General features: G+C 43.4%; 1 protein-coding gene across 1 annotated transcript in view; it reads right to left on the reverse strand.

Annotated features, from left to right (window-relative positions):
- Positions 1 to 3275: 3275 nt before the first annotated feature.
- LOC139380334 (oxysterol-binding protein-related protein 6-like) overlaps positions 3276 to 20017 on the reverse strand; it is a 70128-nt gene continuing 53386 nt past the window's right edge. Inside the window, exons 11-23 of the mRNA XM_071122949.1 lie at positions 16773 to 16903; positions 16184 to 16291; positions 15554 to 15685; positions 13425 to 13512; positions 12843 to 13096; positions 11446 to 11583; positions 9894 to 9957; positions 9700 to 9778; positions 8994 to 9138; positions 8406 to 8550; positions 5634 to 5760; positions 4878 to 5000; positions 3276 to 3996 (exon numbers count right to left, since the gene is read on the reverse strand). Of these exons, the coding sequence (XP_070979050.1) occupies positions 3888 to 3996; positions 4878 to 5000; positions 5634 to 5760; positions 8406 to 8550; positions 8994 to 9138; positions 9700 to 9778; positions 9894 to 9957; positions 11446 to 11583; positions 12843 to 13096; positions 13425 to 13512; positions 15554 to 15685; positions 16184 to 16291; positions 16773 to 16903 (1643 nt within the window). The 3' untranslated portion in view covers positions 3276 to 3887. The remainder of the gene's footprint in view (positions 3997 to 4877; positions 5001 to 5633; positions 5761 to 8405; positions 8551 to 8993; positions 9139 to 9699; positions 9779 to 9893; positions 9958 to 11445; positions 11584 to 12842; positions 13097 to 13424; positions 13513 to 15553; positions 15686 to 16183; positions 16292 to 16772; positions 16904 to 20017) is intronic.

The following is a 20017-nucleotide window of genomic DNA, read 5'->3' on the forward strand; positions in this document are numbered from 1 at the left end:
CTACAAGGCCTCTCTCTCTCTCTCTCTCTCTCAACAATGCATTAATCTAGAACATCACAGACTACATGATCCTCCTCAAATATCCTGATGAACTAAGTATGATGTTGATGTTGATAGTAAAAGTCTTTACAATCAGTCCAATCCAAAAGAGGAGACAGGAATATTCTGCTGTTTACATGTGTTTACAGTGCAGTAGAGTACTGGGCTGACAGTATGATACTGACAATAACAGTGATCACAAATGAGTGGAGTTGACTGCACAGAAAATGAGAATATCTAGAATATCTAGATTTATGGGAAATGTCATTGTCCCCCTGCCTACATCGTACCAAGATTTCAGACACATTCCGAGCACTTCTATTCCCCAACATTATTCAGTACATAATGCAACTTGGGGAACAATACTCAAGTGGGGAAAGTGGTTGATTGGATTTGAAATGGTTTCCTTATCTGACTTGTATGTGGTTTCTTATCAACATTGCGTGCGAGGCGTTAATCAAATGTATTAAGGCACATCAAATGGAATTGACAGCGGACAAACAAATTCGATTTCTGAATACATGGCTACGATATGACGTTTGTAGTCATATCTTAATCGTTTTTCTGTCTTAATCTTCAGTACTGGACATTACACACGAAAATAATAGTTAAGACTTTATAGTTGAACGTTTCCAGTCTATATGTTTCTAACGTAGGATCACTTTCCTCGTTTCAATTTCCGGCTTCACTAGAACAAAAACAAAGAACAAATCAATATAATCCAAATGCGCAATGTATCGTTACAGATTCTGTGGTAATCTAACACACTGAACCATTGTGTATGGACTGCGACACACAATGACAAGAGGGAAGGGGGGACGTCAAATATACACTAAAGCCGTTCGGCAGTCATAATCTAAACCTTTTAAAATTGTATTGGTGAATGGTTAAGGACAACATCATAGCAGTAAATTCTAGGAACTGGACACTTGTTTAAAGGATAATCAAATATAATAGCTTTTTCTCTGTGTGGTTAACTACATAATGAAAACGCCATAACTAGAATGAGTTGATATTTTTTCTATAATTAAAAAACACTAGTCTTTGGCTTTAACATCAACATTCTGCCACGTTAAAGGATTTGCAAAAGCAAAATAATTCTGAACGTTGTAAAATAATTTTGGCCCTTGGCCTCTTTACATAACACAAATTAATATGTATATGGGAATCTGTTATGTATTGCCAAAGAACTGACAAATAGGCATCCCTTGTGTTTTACAATACACTTGTATGTGGGGATATCTAGTCAGTCAGTCTGGTGTACTGTAGTTGTATAAGTGGGGGTATCCAGTTAGTCAGTCTGGTGTAGTTGAATAAGTGGAGGTAGTCAGTGTTGTGTAGTTGTATAAGTGGCAGTATCTAGTCAGTCAGTCTGGTGTAGTTGTATAAGTGGCGGTATCTAGTCAGTCAGTCTGGTGTAGTTGTATAAGTGGGGGTATCTAGTCAGTCAGTCTGGTGTAGTTGTATAAGTGGGGGTATCTAGTCAGTCAGTCTGGTGTAGTTGTATAAGTGGGGGTATCTAGTCAGTCAGTCTGGTGTAGTTGTATAAGTGGGGGTATCTAGTCAGTCAGTCTGGTGTAGTTGTGACACTCCAATGATCATGTGGATCCCAGTAGAGGTCATGTGGTCCCCAGTAGAGGTCATGTGCTTCCCAGTAGAGGTCACGTGGTTCCCAGTAGAGGACGCATTGACCTCTATACTGCTACAGGACAGCAGGACTACTACTCCACTTTCACTACGCTTGTCATTTCACTGAGGGGCTTAGTTGGAAAAATAATGTGAAAGGGAAATACACTAACTAGCCAACCAGCTACCACATTATACATAGACCTGTATCAAAGATGAGTCGGTGTAACCATGTATCCAGACAAGTGACTCGGGGTTTAAATAGATTCTTTAGAAGGGATGGGCACACGGCCAGTAGGTATGTCTTCATATCACCATATCAGATGTCTTGGATGCTGGCATGTCTTTATAGTTCTACTGCAGGCTAGGATTCTCACTATAACACTCAGACAACAACACAGATCAATTGTATTACAGGAAATTAAAGAACATTCAAATTATATTCATACCTTTTTTTTCCTTTCTTAAACTATCAAAAATAGTTTTCGTGTGAGCTGAATAACAGAAAGCAGAATTGTCTATACATGTAAAAGTTAGTTACAAGGAAGTATTGTCTGTAGCTTAAACCGTTGTGATGAGTGACGAGGGGGGTGTGCTTCGAAAAAGGAAGTCACTTTCCAGTGCTTATGTATCAGCTGTTGGGCCAGTCTCCCTCAACTAGCCAAACTGGAACTATAAACGTCTCCACTCAAGGGGTTTTGTCTTTGGGAGTGGCTGAGAAAACGTCTCGGCTTACAGCAATGACCTTCACCAATACCAGTGATTAAAACAAATTAAAGACATGTTCCGGAACTTTGGCGACTAATACGTTTTTTTAAAATATATTTTTTTACATTTTTTTTAAACCTCTCGCTTTGGGCTAGATGTGTCAATAGCCACGTTTATACCTGTCAATAACATGCGCCCTTTGTCCTGTTCTTGTCCTCATTCTGATTGTGCCACATTTTTAGACAGGTGTAGATCAATATAAAAGACACATTGTGAACTGAGTTTGATCAGATCTTACAATTGTATACTGGCAAGATCAGGACGAAGGACGCACGTAAGTGGCAGGTATAAACGGGGCTAATGTATAGTTCATACATGCTTAATCTATGAGCAGAATTATGGTTTTACATCAATTAGACACAAAATCCCTAGTTTGAAAGTGACTGTTTTTCTGAAAGCTGAGCTGCACCATTTTCCACCACGTGGTCCAGCCCCCTAGAAATTTGAGTTCAACCAATGAGCTTCAACCATTTGAGTGACAGCTAACAAGAGGCACATCATGCACACACAGCAGAGAGAGAGAGAGACAGAGCAATGATGTGGTGCACAAATCTGCACATACGTGATGTAGTACACAATTTTCCTCTTTTTTTGGGCTCGTGAGTGCTACTTTCAGAACTACTGGCTAAAAACTATACAAAACTACCGGAGAATCTCTTTAACATTCACAAAGAATGTGTGACCCAATAGAGAATACAGCTATGATTCAGACTGAACTAATGCAAATGGCTAATTAAAAAAAAAGAAATAAGAGCAATCTTCCAATATTGTATATTAGTTACATTTTCACTCAATTCTATGATGTTGAAGATATTTTACAAAAACTTCAGACTTCTTTATTTTCTTTTTGTTTTTAAAACAAATAATGTTAGTCTATATAGGATATGCCAATGAAAGCTGGACTCTAAACATGCATGACACATACATTAGTAGTTGGTCAAAGGCCTAATCCAAACACTAGTCTAAATCAAACCGCTTTCAGAACAAACAGTAGTCTAAATCAAACCGCTTTCAGAACAAACAGTAATCTAAATCAAACCGCTTTCAGAACAAACACTAGTCTAAATCAAACCGCTTTCAGAACAAACACTAGTCTAAATCAAACCGCTATCAGATCTCAAGTGGGTTTCACTAAAAGCTTTAAAATGTGTGGTGTGGATAGATGACATTAAGGCAAGGACAAACACAAAACGACTTAGGATAGATCTACATGGTAAGATTGTTGCCCTGACAACCCAGCCTCCGCACCAAGCTCAATGAGGGGGATCCAAGAGGATGCTTGAATGGGTGACTGGCCGGCTGAATAGGGCGATGGTAAGTCATCAACTCATCTCAGCTCTTGTATCCTTCCACACTGTCATTTTGTCAATGAGATATTCATTTGAAAACCTCATTGTGCATAGATAAAAGCCTTTGTCAGCGATGATGATATGGTGTGCATAGCGATCCATATGCTACCATAGATTAGGGTTTTCCATGTTGATGAAGCCGGGGGATTTGCGAAGCTCCCAGTAGGTGTTGTTAGTGACCCAGCGCTCCCTTTGATTGGCATCAACCACTTTTCTGGGAGGAAAGAGACGGGCAATCAATGGTAGGGAGTTAGATGTCATGAATGGAATGGATAATCATTAATGACACAACTCAGCCACACAAGTAACAGTCAGAGGTATTTCTATCTATCTTGGGGAGACCCTAACCAACTTACCCAGTTCCCCCACGAAGCTGGCCTGGGGAAAACCTTCCCAAACTTCCCCCTGTTTCCCCCACTAAGCTGGCCTGGGGGAGACCTTCACAACCTACCCCCCGTTTCCCCCACTAAGCTGGCCTGGGGGAGACCTTCCCAAACTACCCTGTTTCTCCCACTAAGCTGGCCTTGGGGAGACCTTCCCATCCTACCCTGTTTTCCCCACTAACCTGGCCTGGGGGAGACTTTCACAACCTACCCTGTTTTCCCCACTAACCTGGCCTGGGGGAGACCTTCACAACCTACCCTGTTTCCCCCACTAAGCTGGCCTGAGGGAGACCTTCACAACCTACCCTGTTTCCCCCACTAAGCTGGCCTGAGGGAGACCTTCATAACCTACCCTGTTTTCCCCACTAACCTGGCCTGAGGGAGACCTTTACAAACTACCCTGTTTCTCCCACTAAGCTGGCCTGAGGGAGACCTTCACAACCTACCCTGTTTCCCCCACTAAGCTGGCCTGAGGGAGACCTTCATAACCTACCCTCCGTTTCCCCCACTAAGCTGGCCTGGGGGAGACCTTCCCAATCTACCCTGTTTCCCCCACTAAGCTGGCCTGGGGGAGACCTTCCCAATCTACCCTCCGTTTCCCCCACTAAGCTGGCCTGGGGGAGACCTTCCCAACCTACCGTGTTTCCCCCACTAACCTGGCCTGGGGAATACAGTATGTCCTTGTAAATGACCATCTAGCCTCTTTACTCACTTGAAGAAGCGTGGTTCATGCTTAATGTCGTTCTCGTCTTGCCACTTCCTCCTGGTGCGCTGCATGTCCTCAATACGCTGCTTTTCTGAGGCTGCCATTTCCACATTCCCCTCCTCCAGGTGTCTAATGTAGAGAAACAACATCCCTATGAGTCGAATATACTGTCAAACGTCACTCATCAGGGAAATACACATAAAGCTTGTAAACATATGTAACCATACAAATACTATCTCATCCTCTTATTTCAGATGTAAAACTAGCTTTTAGTCCTTTTTAGAGCTTCACTAATCAACCCTTCTGTAAATCTTTATCAGACCACAACAACAGCTGCATTGTGCTGGTTGGCATTTATTGTCATGAATCTTACCCAGGAGGCAATTCTGCAGAGTGGTCACTAGCTGGCACAGCCACAAAGTTATGAAATCTGATTTTAAACCTAACATTAACTACACCGCTAACCCTAATGCCTAACCCTTGCTTTAAATTTAGACCAAAAAGCACATTTTTGTTTTCATAAATTTTTACGATATAGTCAATTTTGATTTGGCAGCTGGTTCAACTAGCCTCCAGGTCAAGGTTCATGACAATAAAGGTGTGCTAGTTCAGTGGTTCATCCAGTCCGATCTGTATGCTACTGGTACCGCTCCACCTTATCTCAACAGGTGGCAGCAGTAGGTAGCACACAGTGCATTTCTCATACAGTCTTCTAGGCACAGTAGCTGAAAGTGTGATGGCGCAACGGTTGTACGTTTCTACCTCTGATCGGGTCTGAAGCGGGCATCTGTGGGTGGTAGCAGGTCTTGCATCTCAGGGCAAAGCTCATTGAGCTCAATGGCAAACCTGGTAAAGCCATAATACAGCTCGTAGTCTGTGGGCATGGAGCCTGAGGAAGGAACACATGACATCACACGGCTCAAGAATCAGTTCAAAGTTATTTTTTTTTCCTCTTTTTATTTTTTTTTTGAAATGCAGACAATTATATTGATGGAAGCAACAATCTATCCTGCATAGCAACAGTATGATTGACGTAGTTACTTTCGTCAACAGTAACTATGACGGAAAATACTCGTCAACTACCTATTTTTCCTGACTGAAACTATGACGAGACACCCTGGGGGAGAAAAAAAAACGATAACTATTACAAATTACTTTTCGTTTTAGTTGGCGAAAACGTGACGAGACGAGAATTCCTCGTGAGACTAATGGACATTTCATTTGCCATGAAGCTCCTCTCTTCATCTGTTTTGTCTTACTGCATAGACACGCGTGAAAAATATCTCATGCAATCCTCTCAGCTGCCTGGTCTGATTGAGCTGCTCTGCCCAGTTCTCCCACACAGCTTTCTTTTGTCCATCTTTTGAACTGATGTGAAGCCAGGACACCTTTATTTATACAGATTTTTCTCATTGAGATAACATCTCTTTTCCAAGAGAGACCTGGTCTAACCTCAACTAGAAACAATAATAAGGGACAGATCGGAATTTACTGGGGAGTGGCTGGTCCAACTCAAGGTGCCATAAAAAAATGCACCCCTCCCTCCCCAACATAAAAACATATTTTTACACGACCCTCCTCTTAGCAAATCAAATACATGGAACACCCTCCCCCCTCATTGAATTAACTCAAAATAATGTTTAACAACACAAATAACAATAGCTGTAGCGACCTTGTGTTTCTAAATGTGGATATCGACTTTGCCGCTTCAGCTTTTGTGGCACAGTCGATGCCACGCAGGGCTACGGGCCAGAAGGGTGAGGTTTCACCGACCATCACAGACGAGCTCACTCTCCCTGCCTGTTTCATTACACTACGATCAGAGTCGGCTGCAGACAATGATCAGCTAGGAAGAAATCACATGTTCAATATTTTGATGCCATATTTATTCAAATATATGCAACACATTTATCACCGACAGGTTTCTGTGCCAATGCACCACGCAACCAATAAACAATAGCGACTTTGGGCACTCCCAATATCTCTGGTTTGTGTTTTCAACACCACAATAAATAGACTATGTCAATCTCAACAAACAGGAAATGGATTCTGCGTGTCATTAAAATGCTTGTTGTTTTGTAATAGATGCCATTCATCAAATGTCCGCTGCATATTTTGGATTGATTGATTTAAACAATTTTATTTGTCAGTGAAAAACCATACATATACATACTGTTCAAAAGTTTGGGGTCACTTAGAAATGTCCTTGTTTTTTGAAAGAAAATTGTATTTTTTATGTCCATTAAAAAAACATAAAATTGATCAGAAATACAGTGTAGACATTGTTCATGTTGTAAATGACTATTGTAGCTGGAAACGGCTGATTGTTAATGGAATATCTACATAGGCTTATGTCAGGCCCATTGTCAGCAACCATCACTCCTCTGTTCCAATGGCATGTTGTGTAGCTAATCTAAGTTTAAAATTTTAAAAGGCTAATTGATCATTAGAAAACCCTTTTGCAATTATGTTAGCACAGCTGAAAACTGTTGTTCTGATTAAAGAAGCAATAAAACGGGCCTTTGAACTAGTTGAGTATCTGGAACATCAATTTTTGTGGGTTTGATTACAGGCTCAAAATGGCCAGAAACAAAGACCTTTCTTCTGAAACTCGTCAGTCTATTCTTGTTCTGAGAAATGAAGGCTACTCCATGCGAGAAATTGACAAGAAACTGAAGATCTCATACAACGCTGCGTACTACTCCCTTCACAGAACAGCGCAAACTGGCTCAAACCAGAATAGAAAGAGGAGTGGGAGGCCCCGTTGCACAACTGAACAAGAGGACAAGTACATTAGAGTGTTTAGTTTGAGATATAGACGCCTCACAAGTCCTCATCAAGTTGCTGTTGCTTTTGTCCTATGGGAAAAACAAATGCTATTTGTTGAATATAAGGAGTACAGTAATAGATTTTGAAAAGCTGAAATTCTCCCCTTTTCAAGGAAACCACTTTAATTTACCCTCCTTGACAGGTATGACGGGGAGAGAAATCAGCCGTAAATTGTTTAACCTGTAGCCAAGGCTTTGTAGCCTATATGGTTAATTTTTTTATTATTTTTTTTACTTTATTTAACTAGGCAAGTCAGTTAAGAACAAATTCTTATTTTCAATGACGGCCTAGTGGGTTAACTGCCTGTTCAGGGACAGATTTGTACCTTGTCAGCACGGGGGTTTGAACTTGCAACCTTCCGGTTACTAGTCCAACGCTCTAACCACTAGGCTACACAGCCGCATTGGTTCCAATCTGCCACAATATCAGCGTTTCCAGCTAAAGTATTCATGGGTCTAGTTGGACAAGGCTATCTGAATGTGCACAAGATGGAAGTTAGAGGTAGCCTAAATATTAATTATTTAATAGAAAAAAAACTATTATGTGGCTAAAATGTCTGTGACTAAAACTACACTAAAATAGTTTTAGTCGACTGATAATAACTAAAACTAAGGAAGGATGAAATGACTAAAATGTGACTAAGACTAAAAGGAATTTTAAGATAAAATCAAAAAATAGCTGCCAAAATTCACACTGGTAGTTTACCTGGCCTCCAGATGCATCTGGCAGAGGGCGGGACTCCACAGTAAAGGCCCTCGTGCCATTTTCCGAACAGCCGACGCACCACCTTCCCCTCTTGGTCCATCACAAACCCTTGAACCTCATTCACATTAGAACTCCAGTAATTTCCCTACAAGCCAAATGAGACAACAGTAACATTGTGATCATAAGATACATAACATCCATCATCCACTAGCAAGGAAACAATATAGACAATATTGAAAATGTCCAAATTACAATCAGCCAAGATATGTGATAGACGCTCCAACAGGGATGGCTATTTCTCAGCACATAATTGTCTTTGGACTTCATAGTGATTTTATGGGACTTATTCCACAGCCGAGTTCACCGTCAAGAAAATTGCAATGGAGGTCCCTTAAAGCCGCCATTCTCTCTTAACACCTCCCTTCGCATGCATTGGTAGTGTTGCTAGAAACACCTTCCAGAAGAAGACCTCAGAAACCCAGGTGAGCTTAATCTGTGGCGATAAGGACTTCCTTCCCCATGGTTGTGTTTAACAGGAACCACATAAGTGCAACTGAGGTGCCTAATGAATGCTGTCAATGTCTTTACCTTGACGAAGGTAAGTTTGCAGATACAGGCGCTGCTTTTGGTGTTTCTAACGGTGATCTCTCCGTAGTGTTCGATCCACCTTCTCCCGCTTAGGATGTTGTGCACGCAGGTGGTGACCTTGTTCCATTCATAGTGGTCCCCAAAGCTGAACGACACAACAGCAGCAGTCAAGATATCTACAGTAATCACATGACAGTTATGAAGTCTGTCTGTGTCTTTAAAGATGATAAGCGGGCCACATAATCACACAGAGTGTTAGAGGTCTCACAAGCTAAATAGCAGGGCCTGTGGAATCTCATTTTCTGAGGCACAGACACTTACGATGTACTATAATCTATGTGCTTATTCAGCAACCTTCACACATCCCTTCCCGCTCTTCTGTCTAAGTGATTCATTTCCCACAGCTCCCCCTCCCAAACCCTGTCAAGGGGCACTTTAATAGGGCGTACAGTAGCTCTGTAAAGCTTCCAGGGACCCAGAGTGGAGTGATGACTGTGGCAGGGGAAGGCTAGCAGGGACCTGAAGGCTTCAAGAAGGTAAGGCCACTGTTATGGATGTACCTCCTATAGTAAGTGACAGTGGGGATATGTCTTGAGGATGTCAGACTGTGTGTGTGTGTGTGTGTGTGTGTGTGTGTGTGTGTGTGTGTGTGTGTGTGTGTGTGTGTGTGTGTGTGTGTGTTTGTGCGCACGTGTGTGTGGATTACCTTGGAAGGATAACATTAACGGTGCCAATTGGGAGGATTTCCATTGATTTCCCCCAGAATTTGTTTTTCCATCTGACGTCTGAGAAGAAGATCGGCAGAATTAACCATCAATGTACCATCTTGATGCAAAATGAAAAACCATGACCTCATTGAGGAAGTGCGCGTGTGACACTGTAATTCAACAGGTAACGTACCTTGCAAGAAGGTGAACTTGTTGGAATCAGCGTGACAAGCTGATATGGGTGGATGGTGGCTCACCTTCAAGAGATAATCAAACGTCATAACATCAGTGACAATACTGCTAGATTATTGCCTCTTAGAGGAATTCATTTTAAGTCCAGATACAAAAGCAGCCACTTCATTCTAGAACCATTCTAAAACGTGTTGTGAGAAGAAGAGGGTGAGTCATTATATCGTGACTATCATGCGGACTGGGCAACCAGTAACACCTAACGCCAGCACTGAGGCTAAGTGCAAACTAGGTTCAGTCAAGGCCAGTCATTCAGGTTCTCAGTCGAGCCAGTCATTCAGGTTCAGTCATTCAGGTTCTCAGTCGAGCCAGTCATTCAGGTTCAGTCAGGCCAGTCAGTCAGGCCAGTCAATCAGGTTCAGTCAGTCAGGTTCAGTCAGGCCAGTCAGTCAGGTCAGTCAGTCAGGTTCAGTCAGGCCAGTCAGGTTCAGTCAGTCAGGTTCAGTCAGGCCAGTCAGTCAGGTTCAGTCAGGCCAGTCAGATGTTGAACACACATCCTCAGCCTTTGCCACCTTCTATAGGAATTTAACGACTGCATAGGGCTATGTTTTGGATGACTGGCTGCAAATGTTTATAGAATTGTTTTATTTCTGCCTTTTCTATTCCAGACATTCTGAAATTCACTAAAGCATCCCATGTATGTAACTTTAGTCTTTCACTTTTCAATGATTCAGTCAGTCAGGTCAGGGAGAATAGCTGAGAGATGACAACAACAGGGTCCCTATCATAAAGAGAGAGAAGAGGGCAGAATGATAGCCTTCCCTGGACCTGACCCTGGATCTGACCCTGGACCTGACCCTGGACTTGGACCTGACCCTGGATCTGACCCTGGACTTGGATCTGACCCAGGATCTGACCCTGGACCTGACCCTGGACCCTGGATCTGACCCTGGACCTACTCTAGCAGCAGACTGGGACACAGTCTTTCTTTAAGCACTCTGAAAGCCTACAGACCTGACAGGATCAGTCTGCAGCACATTACAATACTGCAACCTGCAGCTCATGTTAGTTATAAATGGACCTTACCGACTCCAGTGCATGGAAGAGAACGGGCACATTTGACCTGGTCACAGAAATCACAGACCAAGAGAACAATGGTACCAAGGGAACAATGGTACCAAGGGAACAATGGTACCAAGGGAACAATGGTACCAAGGGAACAATGGTACAAAGGGAACACTGGTACCAAGGGAACAATGGTACCAAGGGAACAATGGTACCAAGGGAACAATGGTACCAAGGGAACAATGGTACCAAGGGAACAATGGTACATTGTGGGAGGCAACCAGTCTGTCTATAGAGACTACATTTGACCCTGTTTTTTTGTTTAGGGACATGTACAGTATTTATTAATTTCTTGAGAACGTATACACCGTATGGGGGGTTAAGGTATTGGTAAATACCAGAGCCTGTATTCATAGGAGTAGCTGATCTAGGATCAGGGTTCACCCAGTCCATTCATTATAATCTAAAAATGCAGTACTGTGGGAACCTACCTGCTCAGCGATAAAACACATGCCCTTGTCCTCACGGATACATTCATACGTCTCTCCCAGTAAAGGGTTGAATGGCTTGCTTCCCGCTCTGTAGTACGTGGAGGAGTATCCTGAGATGACGAACGCTGCCATAATGGCCTGTAGCAGAGAAACGGCAACACGATCAAAAACAAATACAAATAATACACAAACTACATAAAACATATGTAACAGTATAACTTTAGACCGTCCTCTCGCCCATACCCGGGCGCGAACCAGGGACCTTCTGCACACATCAACAACAGTCACCCTCGAAGCATCGTTACCCATCGCTCCACAAAAGCCGCGGCCCTTGCAGAGCAAGGGGAACCACTACTTCAAGGTCTCAGAGCAAGTGACGTCACTGATAGAAACACTATTTAGCGCGCACCACTGCTAACTAAGCTAGCGTTTCACATCCGTTACACTAGCTGTATGGGTTAGTGGTGGGAGACACTGGGTCACGCTGTATGGGTTAGTGATGGGAGACACTGGGTCACGCTGTATGGGTTAGTGATGGGACACACTGGGTCACGCTGTATGGGTTAGTGGTGGGAGACACTGGGTCACGCTGTATGGGTTAGTGGTGGGAGACACTGGGTCACGCTGTATGAGTCAGTGGTGGGAGACACTGGGTCACGCTGTATGGGTTAGTGGTGGGAGACACTGGGTCACGCTGTATGGGTTAGTGATGGGAGACACTGGGTCACGCTGTATGGGTTAGTGGTGGGAGACACTGGGTCATGCTGTATGGGTTAGTGGTGGGAGACACTGGGTCACGCTGTATGGGTTAGTGATGGGACACACTGGGTCACGCTGTATGGGTTAGTGGTGGGAGACACTGGGTCACGCTGTATGTGTTAGTGGTGGGAGACACTCGGTCACGCTGTATGGGTCAGTGGTGGGAGACACTGGGTCACGCTGTATGGGTCAGTGATGGTAATGTCTATGGTTGCTAATGCATCCTAATATAAAGAGGTTTTACATCATCTGATGAGTCTCTGTGGTATGTTTCCTCTGTGTTAGCTGGTTGACTGGGTCACATCATCACTAAGAGTTACAGTAATGTGCCATTTTGTCATAGCTTGTGGTGGTAGAGAATGCAGAGTTATACTGGTGGCCTTTTCAGAACTGTAATCATGAAGATTTATACGACTCAGAGGGGTGAGTCTTTGGGCCGTACCATGAGTTCATACTCAGAGGGGTGAGTCTTTGGGACATACCATGAGTTCATACTCAGAGGGGTGAGTCTTTGGGCCGTACCATGAGTTCATACTGAGAGGGGTGAGTCTTTGGGCCGTACCATGCGTTCATACACAGAGGTGAGTGTTTGGGCCGTACCATGCCTTCATACACAGAGGTGAGTACTTGGGCCGTACCATGCGTTCATAAGGGTCCTCCGTATCGGCAGCCCTGTCTAGTAGCTCAGTGTACTCCAGCTCTTCACACATGTGCTGCAGGGTGTTGAGGGGCTCGTTGAGCTCCACAGGCATGGACACCTTGGACAGGTCCTTCCCTATGTTGTTCCTCAGGATGTTCCACAGGTTGATGTTGCTGCAGTCTGGCGAGGGGGCGGGGAGACACGGGCGACGCCCGTTACGGAAGGCACTTCCAGCCAGGTCTCCGTTGGGCACTGAAACCAGAAGAAAGTACAGTACTGTCACGGACCATCATCGGGACTGATGACTGTCTGAACTACAAGGCCTCGTCAAATCCTAATCCTTGCCTCTCATCGTAGCCACAGGTAGTTCACGAATCAAACATAGTCGAAGGATGAAGGGTTAGAATAGAAGATAAAGGCATTCCTGCACTTCACACTGATAGCTTTCATAAGCCTCGAGTGCAGCTGTTGGCACACAGTGAGGCCTGCAAGGTCAATCCCCCCCCCCCCCCCCTCCCCTCACACACACACACACTGTAATGGAAGGAGAGGCATTTTTGGAAAGCTAAGGAGGACCTACTTTGTCTGGAGACGTTATCAGTCACACTGGCATTGTCTTCTGAAATGTTATCACTCACATCGCTGACGTATGATTCATCGTCTGAGGCCTAGAGGGTTAGAGGAAGACAACAGAGCCACTGAGTCAGTACAGTACAGTACACACACACACTGCATTTTGCCAGTGACTAGCAAACTGCCGTCAGTGCTTGCTATCTCTTCTCTCTCTTTCTGCAGTCACCACAAGATGAGACACTGCAGCATTTCCACTTTACATATATAGTAACATACAATGATCTTACTGACGGTACCAGAGAATAGCAGATTGTGGCTGTTGGTAGTAATGGCCTCTAATGCAGTACAGTTGGCTGCTGGAAGAGGGTTTATAGGCCAACAGAACTCTACTGGTTTGAATAGGACCTGGTACCTGAGGAAGAGGGTTTATTGACCAACAGAACTCTACTGGTTTGAATAGGACCTGGTACCTGAGGCAGAGGGTTTATTGACCAACAGAACTCTACTGGTTTGAATAGGACCTGGTACCTGAGGCAGAGGGTTTATTGACCAACAGAACTCTACTGGTTTGAATAGGGCCTGGTACCTGAGGAAGAGGGTTTATTGGCCAACAGAACTCTACTGGTTTGAATAGGACCTGGTACCTGAGGCAGAGGGTTTATTGACCAACAGAACTCTACTGGTTTGAATAGGGCCTGGTACCTGAGGAAGAGGGTTTATTGACCAACAGAACTCTACTGGTTTGAATAGGACCTGGTACCTGAGGCAGAGGGTTTATTGACCAACAGAACTCTACTGGTTTGAATAGGACCTTGTACCTGAGGCAGAGGGTTTATTGACCAACAGAACTCTACTGGTTTGAATAGGACCTGGTACCTGAGGCAGAGGGTTTATTGACCAACAGAACTCTACTGGTTTGAATAGGGCCTGGTACCTGAGGAAGAGGGTTTATTGGCCAACAGAACTCTACTGGTTTGAATAGGACCTGGTACCTGAGGCAGAGGGTTTATTGACCAACAGAACTCTACTGGTTTGAATAGGGCCTGGTACCTGAGGAAGAGGGTTTATTGACCAACAGAACTCTACTGGTTTGAATAGGACCTGGTACCTGAGGCAGAGGGTTTATTGACCAACAGAACTCTACTGGTTTGAATAGGGCCTGGTACCTGAGGAAGAGGGTTTATTGGCCAACAGAACTCTACTGGTTTGAATAGGACCTGGTACCTGAGGCAGAGGGTTTATTGACCAACAGAACTCTACTGGTTTGAATAGGGCCTGGTACCTGAGGAAGAGGGTTTATTGACCAACAGAACTCTACTGGTTTGAATAGGACCTGGTACCTGAGGCAGAGGGTTTATTGACCAACAGAACTCTACTGGTTTGAATAGGACCTGGTACCTGAGGAAGAGGGTTTATTGACCAACAGAACTCTACTGGTTTGAATAGGACCTGGTACCTGAGGCAGAGGGTTTATTGACCAACAGAACTCTACTGGTTTGAATAGGACCTGGTACCTGAGGCAGAGGGTTTATTGACCAACAGAACTCTACTGGTTTGAATAGGACCTGGTACCTGAGGCAGAGGGTTTGGCTCTAGCCTGGTGATGGATCTCCGTGTTGAGGAATCCTTCAGCAGAACTCTAGATAGCAGCACTTGGTTTTCACACCTGGGGAGCAGCCAGATAGGCCTGAAGGGTGATGGCTCTTATGGGGCCATATTGACTGGTGCTCGGTACTCATTGCATTGGGTCTGTCATGGCAGTGAGTGAAAAAAAGCCAACTCTGTGGCTTAAGAACAGACAAATCATCAGACTGGAGGAAGGACCCTGTCAAATCCATGAAGAAGGGCGTACCATTGAAAACCTGGAGTTGGTTTCATGAGGAATTGGACATGACTGGACTCAGTTAAAGGACATGACTGGACCCAGCAGCATTATAGACTAGAGTCCCCCTCTAATTTGGAGAGGCCCCCTCTAGTTTGGAGAGCCTCCCTCTAGTTTGGAGAGCCCCCCCTCTAGTTTGGAGAGTCTCCCCCTCTAGTTTGGAGAGTCTCCCTCTCTAGTTTGGAGAGTGCCCCCATCTAGTTTGGAGTGCCCCCCTCTAGTTTGGAGAGCCCCCCTCCCCAGCCCTCTCTCACCTCGTTCTCTGACGAGCTGGCCGACAGCAACACTTCCTGGGCGTCGAAGAACTCCGACACAGACTCTGACATCGACAGCCTGCTCTCATTGGACGTCTGTTGAGTCAGAGGGATTCCCCTCTGCTCCCCCTCCTTTTTAAGGAAACAGAGAAACACAATCAGTACATTGTCTTTTACTAAGTGACTTTAGGTGGCGAGACGACGATGGAGACCCAGCAGTCATTGGAGACTTTATTCTTCCTATATTCCTGGAAGGATCACATTGTTTTTTTCCATTTACATTGACGTCAGGCTCAGCACAACTAATGATCAGTGAGCTCACCTGCCAAGACATACTGGAAGCACCATCTTTCTTTAAGGACAGGAATCAATACCCTAATTGGTAAACGCAGTAAAGGATACACAATGTTTTCCAGTTAACTAAAGTTACTTGTCCAGCTCTACAACAGGATGTATAACACCACAGAGGAGATAAACAGCACACAAGATCACTATTCTCCCTGACGTCACCTGGTAGCTACCAGCTGGCTGCCATAAGCACACCCAGCACTGCAATGGCAAGTGTCCTGCATTTCAGGGACAATGACAACAAAACAACAACTTGATCCAGTAGAAGACGTAGCTAGCTACCTCATCAGGACTGGTGATGAGGTTCACACTGATTGTTTGTTCAGACAGGACCGACTCAGAGTGGATGCGGCCCAGTCGGGTTTTAAGCTCAGCGTTTTGGGACAGGGCCTGAAATGAGGAGAAATACTAATCAATCACTAATCTGTCAGCTGGATGAGAGGGGTGTAGAGAGGAATACAGAACTAAACAGATAAACATTACAACTGGATCTATATTGTACAGCTCTACATTCATATTCAGCTCTACACATATCATGACTGTAGCCCCCCCCCCCCCCACACACACACACACACACCATGGCTGCTCTGTTTTCGTCTCACTATGTGACTATATGAAATTTATCCATTCGCAAATAAATAGAAATCAAACTCAAGCAGTGATGAAAGTCATAACAATTCCTTTGAAACCCCTCGTCTCTCCAGCCAGTACATTTCATGTTTCAAGTACTGCACAGAATATTTAAGGTGATGTAGTGTGTTCTGACAAAAAAAAAACAACACAATTAACCATTTATAGTGACTGTTCCCAGTGCAGGAGGATAATGGGTAGTGTAGAAGGAGAATTCTAAATGAACACCTGCCGGTCTCACCTGTGACAGAGACTTCCTGAGGGTGATGACCTGGGCAGACCGCTCTGACTGCTCCTGGTCTGAGAGAACAGATTTGATCTTCTCCTTCTCCATGGCCACTGTGTTGAACGCAGACTTCAACATGGAGTGGACTGCAAAAGAGAGGAACCAGAAGTCATTTTTAAACACGCCCTCTGGTTATTTACAACTCTTACTAATGGTTTCCCTACACTTTGCTGGTATAGTGTAAAGGGACGGTGAACAGGGACGGTGAACAGGGACGGACTGATGCAGGAGCTTCCCGGGGCTAGGCAGCAAAAACACAAATAATAATATAATAATACGTTTTAATATATACAGAGCATTCGGAAAGTATTCAGACCCCTTCACTTTTTCCACATTTTGTTACGCTACAGCCTTATTCTAAAAATGTATTCAATTAATATTGTAGCATTGAGTCTTCTTGGGTATGACTCTACAAGCTTGACACACCTGTATTTAGGCAGTTCTCCCATTCTTCTCTGTAGATCCTCTCAAGCTCTGTCAGGTTGGATGGGGTGTGTTGCTGCACAGCTATTTTCAGGTCTCTCTAGAGATGTTAGATTGGGTTCAAGTCCGGCCTCTGGCCGGTCCTCTCAATGACATTCAGAGACTTATCCCGAAGCCACTCCTGTGTTGTCTTGGCTGTGTGCTTAGGGTCATTGTCCTATTGGAAGGTAAACCTTCACCCCAGTCTGAGGTCCTGAGCTCTCTGGAGCAGGTTTTCATCAAGGATCTCTCTGTACTTTGCTCCGTTCACCTTTCCCTCGATCCTGACTAGTCTCCCAGTCTCTGCTGCTGAAAAACATCCCCACAGTATGATCCTGTCACCACCATGCTTCACCGTAGGGATGGTGCCAGGTTTCACCGTGACAGTGCCACTGTGGGATCTTATATCAACAGGTGTGTGCCTTTCCAAATCATGTCCAATCAATTGAATTTACCACAGGTGGACTCAAGGATAATTAATGGAAACAGGAGGCACCTGAGATCAATTTCAAGTCTCATCACAAAGGGTCTGAATACTTAAGTAAAAAAGGTATTTCTGTTTTTAAAAATTATACATTTGCAAACATTTCTAAAAACGTGTTTTCGTTTTGTCATTATGGGCTACTGTGTGTAGATTGCTCAGGATTTGTATTTATTTAATCCATTTTAGAATAAGGCTGTAACATAACAAAATGTGGAAGAATTCAAGGGGTCTGAATACTTTCCGGAAGCACTGTATACTTAATATTTTATAGTAAGAACAGGCATATGCAGTAATGAGACAATGAAAGAGAACATCTACTTTCCCCAAACAACCTTGCTGACTGTTGCAGGTGTTTCAAAAGTGACATTCTGGATTCTTATAAAACAAGTGGCACGAGCAAGAGCAGTGTTTCTCTTATCTTGGAACTTTGTCTGTGGGTTGACAGCTTATCGGCCTTATTTCACGGACGTGTAGCCTATGAATGCATGTCCAACGGGATATAGACCAAACCATTATTTCAACTGGTATGGTTGGCTTTCCCCCCAGTAAATTTACCCATGGGCAGCTACTGAAGTTAACAAATTCCATCTTTAGTATCTTTAGTAACCAAAAGGTTGCAAGTTCAAATGCCGAGCTGACAAGGTACAAATCTGTCGTTCTGCCCCTGAACAGGCAGTTAACCCACTGTTCCTAGGCCGTCATTGAAAATAAGAATTTGTTCTTAACTGACTTGCCTAGTTAAATAAAGGTAAAATAAATCTTTGTGCGCCGATTTCATTACAGAAAATGAGGGTGTGCCAGGAGGTTGTGCTGGGGATAACAAAACCCCGGGACCTATGATTTGTTAATCTGGACGTGAAGTGTAAATACCTTTGTTGGTTGGTGTGAAATGTATTCCAGTGTAGTTAACATGACCTATCAATCAGTGCAGCAGACTGTGTGTGTTTGTGTATGTGTGTGATTGTGTATACAGTATATGTGTGTATGTGTGTGATTGTGTATACAGTATATGTGTGTTTGTGTATGTGTGTGATTGTGTATACAGTATATGTGTGTATGTGTGTGATTGTGTATACAGTATATGTGTGTTTGTGTATGTGTGTGATTGTGTATACAGTATATGTGTGTATGTGTGTGATTGTGTATACAGTATATGTGTGTGTGTGTGTGTGTGATTGTGTATACAGTATATGTGTGTATGTGTGTGATTGTGTATACAGTATATGTGTGTATGTGTGTGATTGTATATACCGTATATGTGTGTATGTGTGTGATTGTGTGTGATTGTGTATACAGTATATGTGTGTGATTGTGTATACAGTATATGTGTGTATGTGTGTGATTGTGTATACAGTATATGTGTATGTGTGTGATTGTGTATACAGTATATGTGTGTATGTGTGTGATTGTGTATACAGTATATGTGTGTGTGATTGTGTATACAGTATATGTGTGTGTGATTGTGTATACAGTATATGTGTGTGATTGTGTATACAGTATATGTGTGTATGTGTGTGATTGTGTATACAGTATATGTGTGTATGTGTGTGATTGTGTATACAGTATATGTGTGTATGTGTGTGATTGTGTATACAGTATATGTGTGTATGTCTACACTGCCTTACAAAAGTATTCATCCCCCTTGGCGTTTTTCCTATTTTGTTGCATTACAACCTGTAATTTAAATGGATTTTTATTTGGATTTAATTTAATGGACAAACACAAAATAGTCAAAATTGGTGAAGTGAAATGAAAACAATAACTTGTTTTAAAAAAGTGTTTTTTTTTAACAGAAAAGTGGTGTGTGCATATGTATTCACATCCTTTGCTTTGAAGCACCTAAATAAGATCTGGTGCAACCAATTACCTTAAGAAGTCACATAATTAGTTAAATAAAGTCAACCTGTATGTAATCTAAGTGTCACATGATCTGTCACATGATCTCAGTATATATACTGTTCTGAAAGGCCCCGGAGTCTGCAACACCACTAAGCAAGGGGCTCCACCAAGTACAGATCAGGGTTGGGTTCTAAAAAAATATCTGAAACTTTGAACATCCCACGGAGAACCATTAAATCCATTATTTTAAAAAATGGAAGGAATATGGCACCACAACAAGAGAAGAACGCCCACCAAAACTCATGGACCAGGCAAGGTGGGCATTAATAAGAGAGGAAACAAAGAGAACAAAGATAACCTTGAAGGAGCTGCAAAGCTCCACAATGGACATTGGAGTATCTGTCCATAGGACCAT

This window comes from Oncorhynchus clarkii, chromosome 22, assembly GCF_045791955.1.
Source record: "Oncorhynchus clarkii lewisi isolate Uvic-CL-2024 chromosome 22, UVic_Ocla_1.0, whole genome shotgun sequence".
Classification (NCBI taxonomy): Eukaryota; Metazoa; Chordata; class Actinopteri; order Salmoniformes; family Salmonidae; genus Oncorhynchus; species Oncorhynchus clarkii.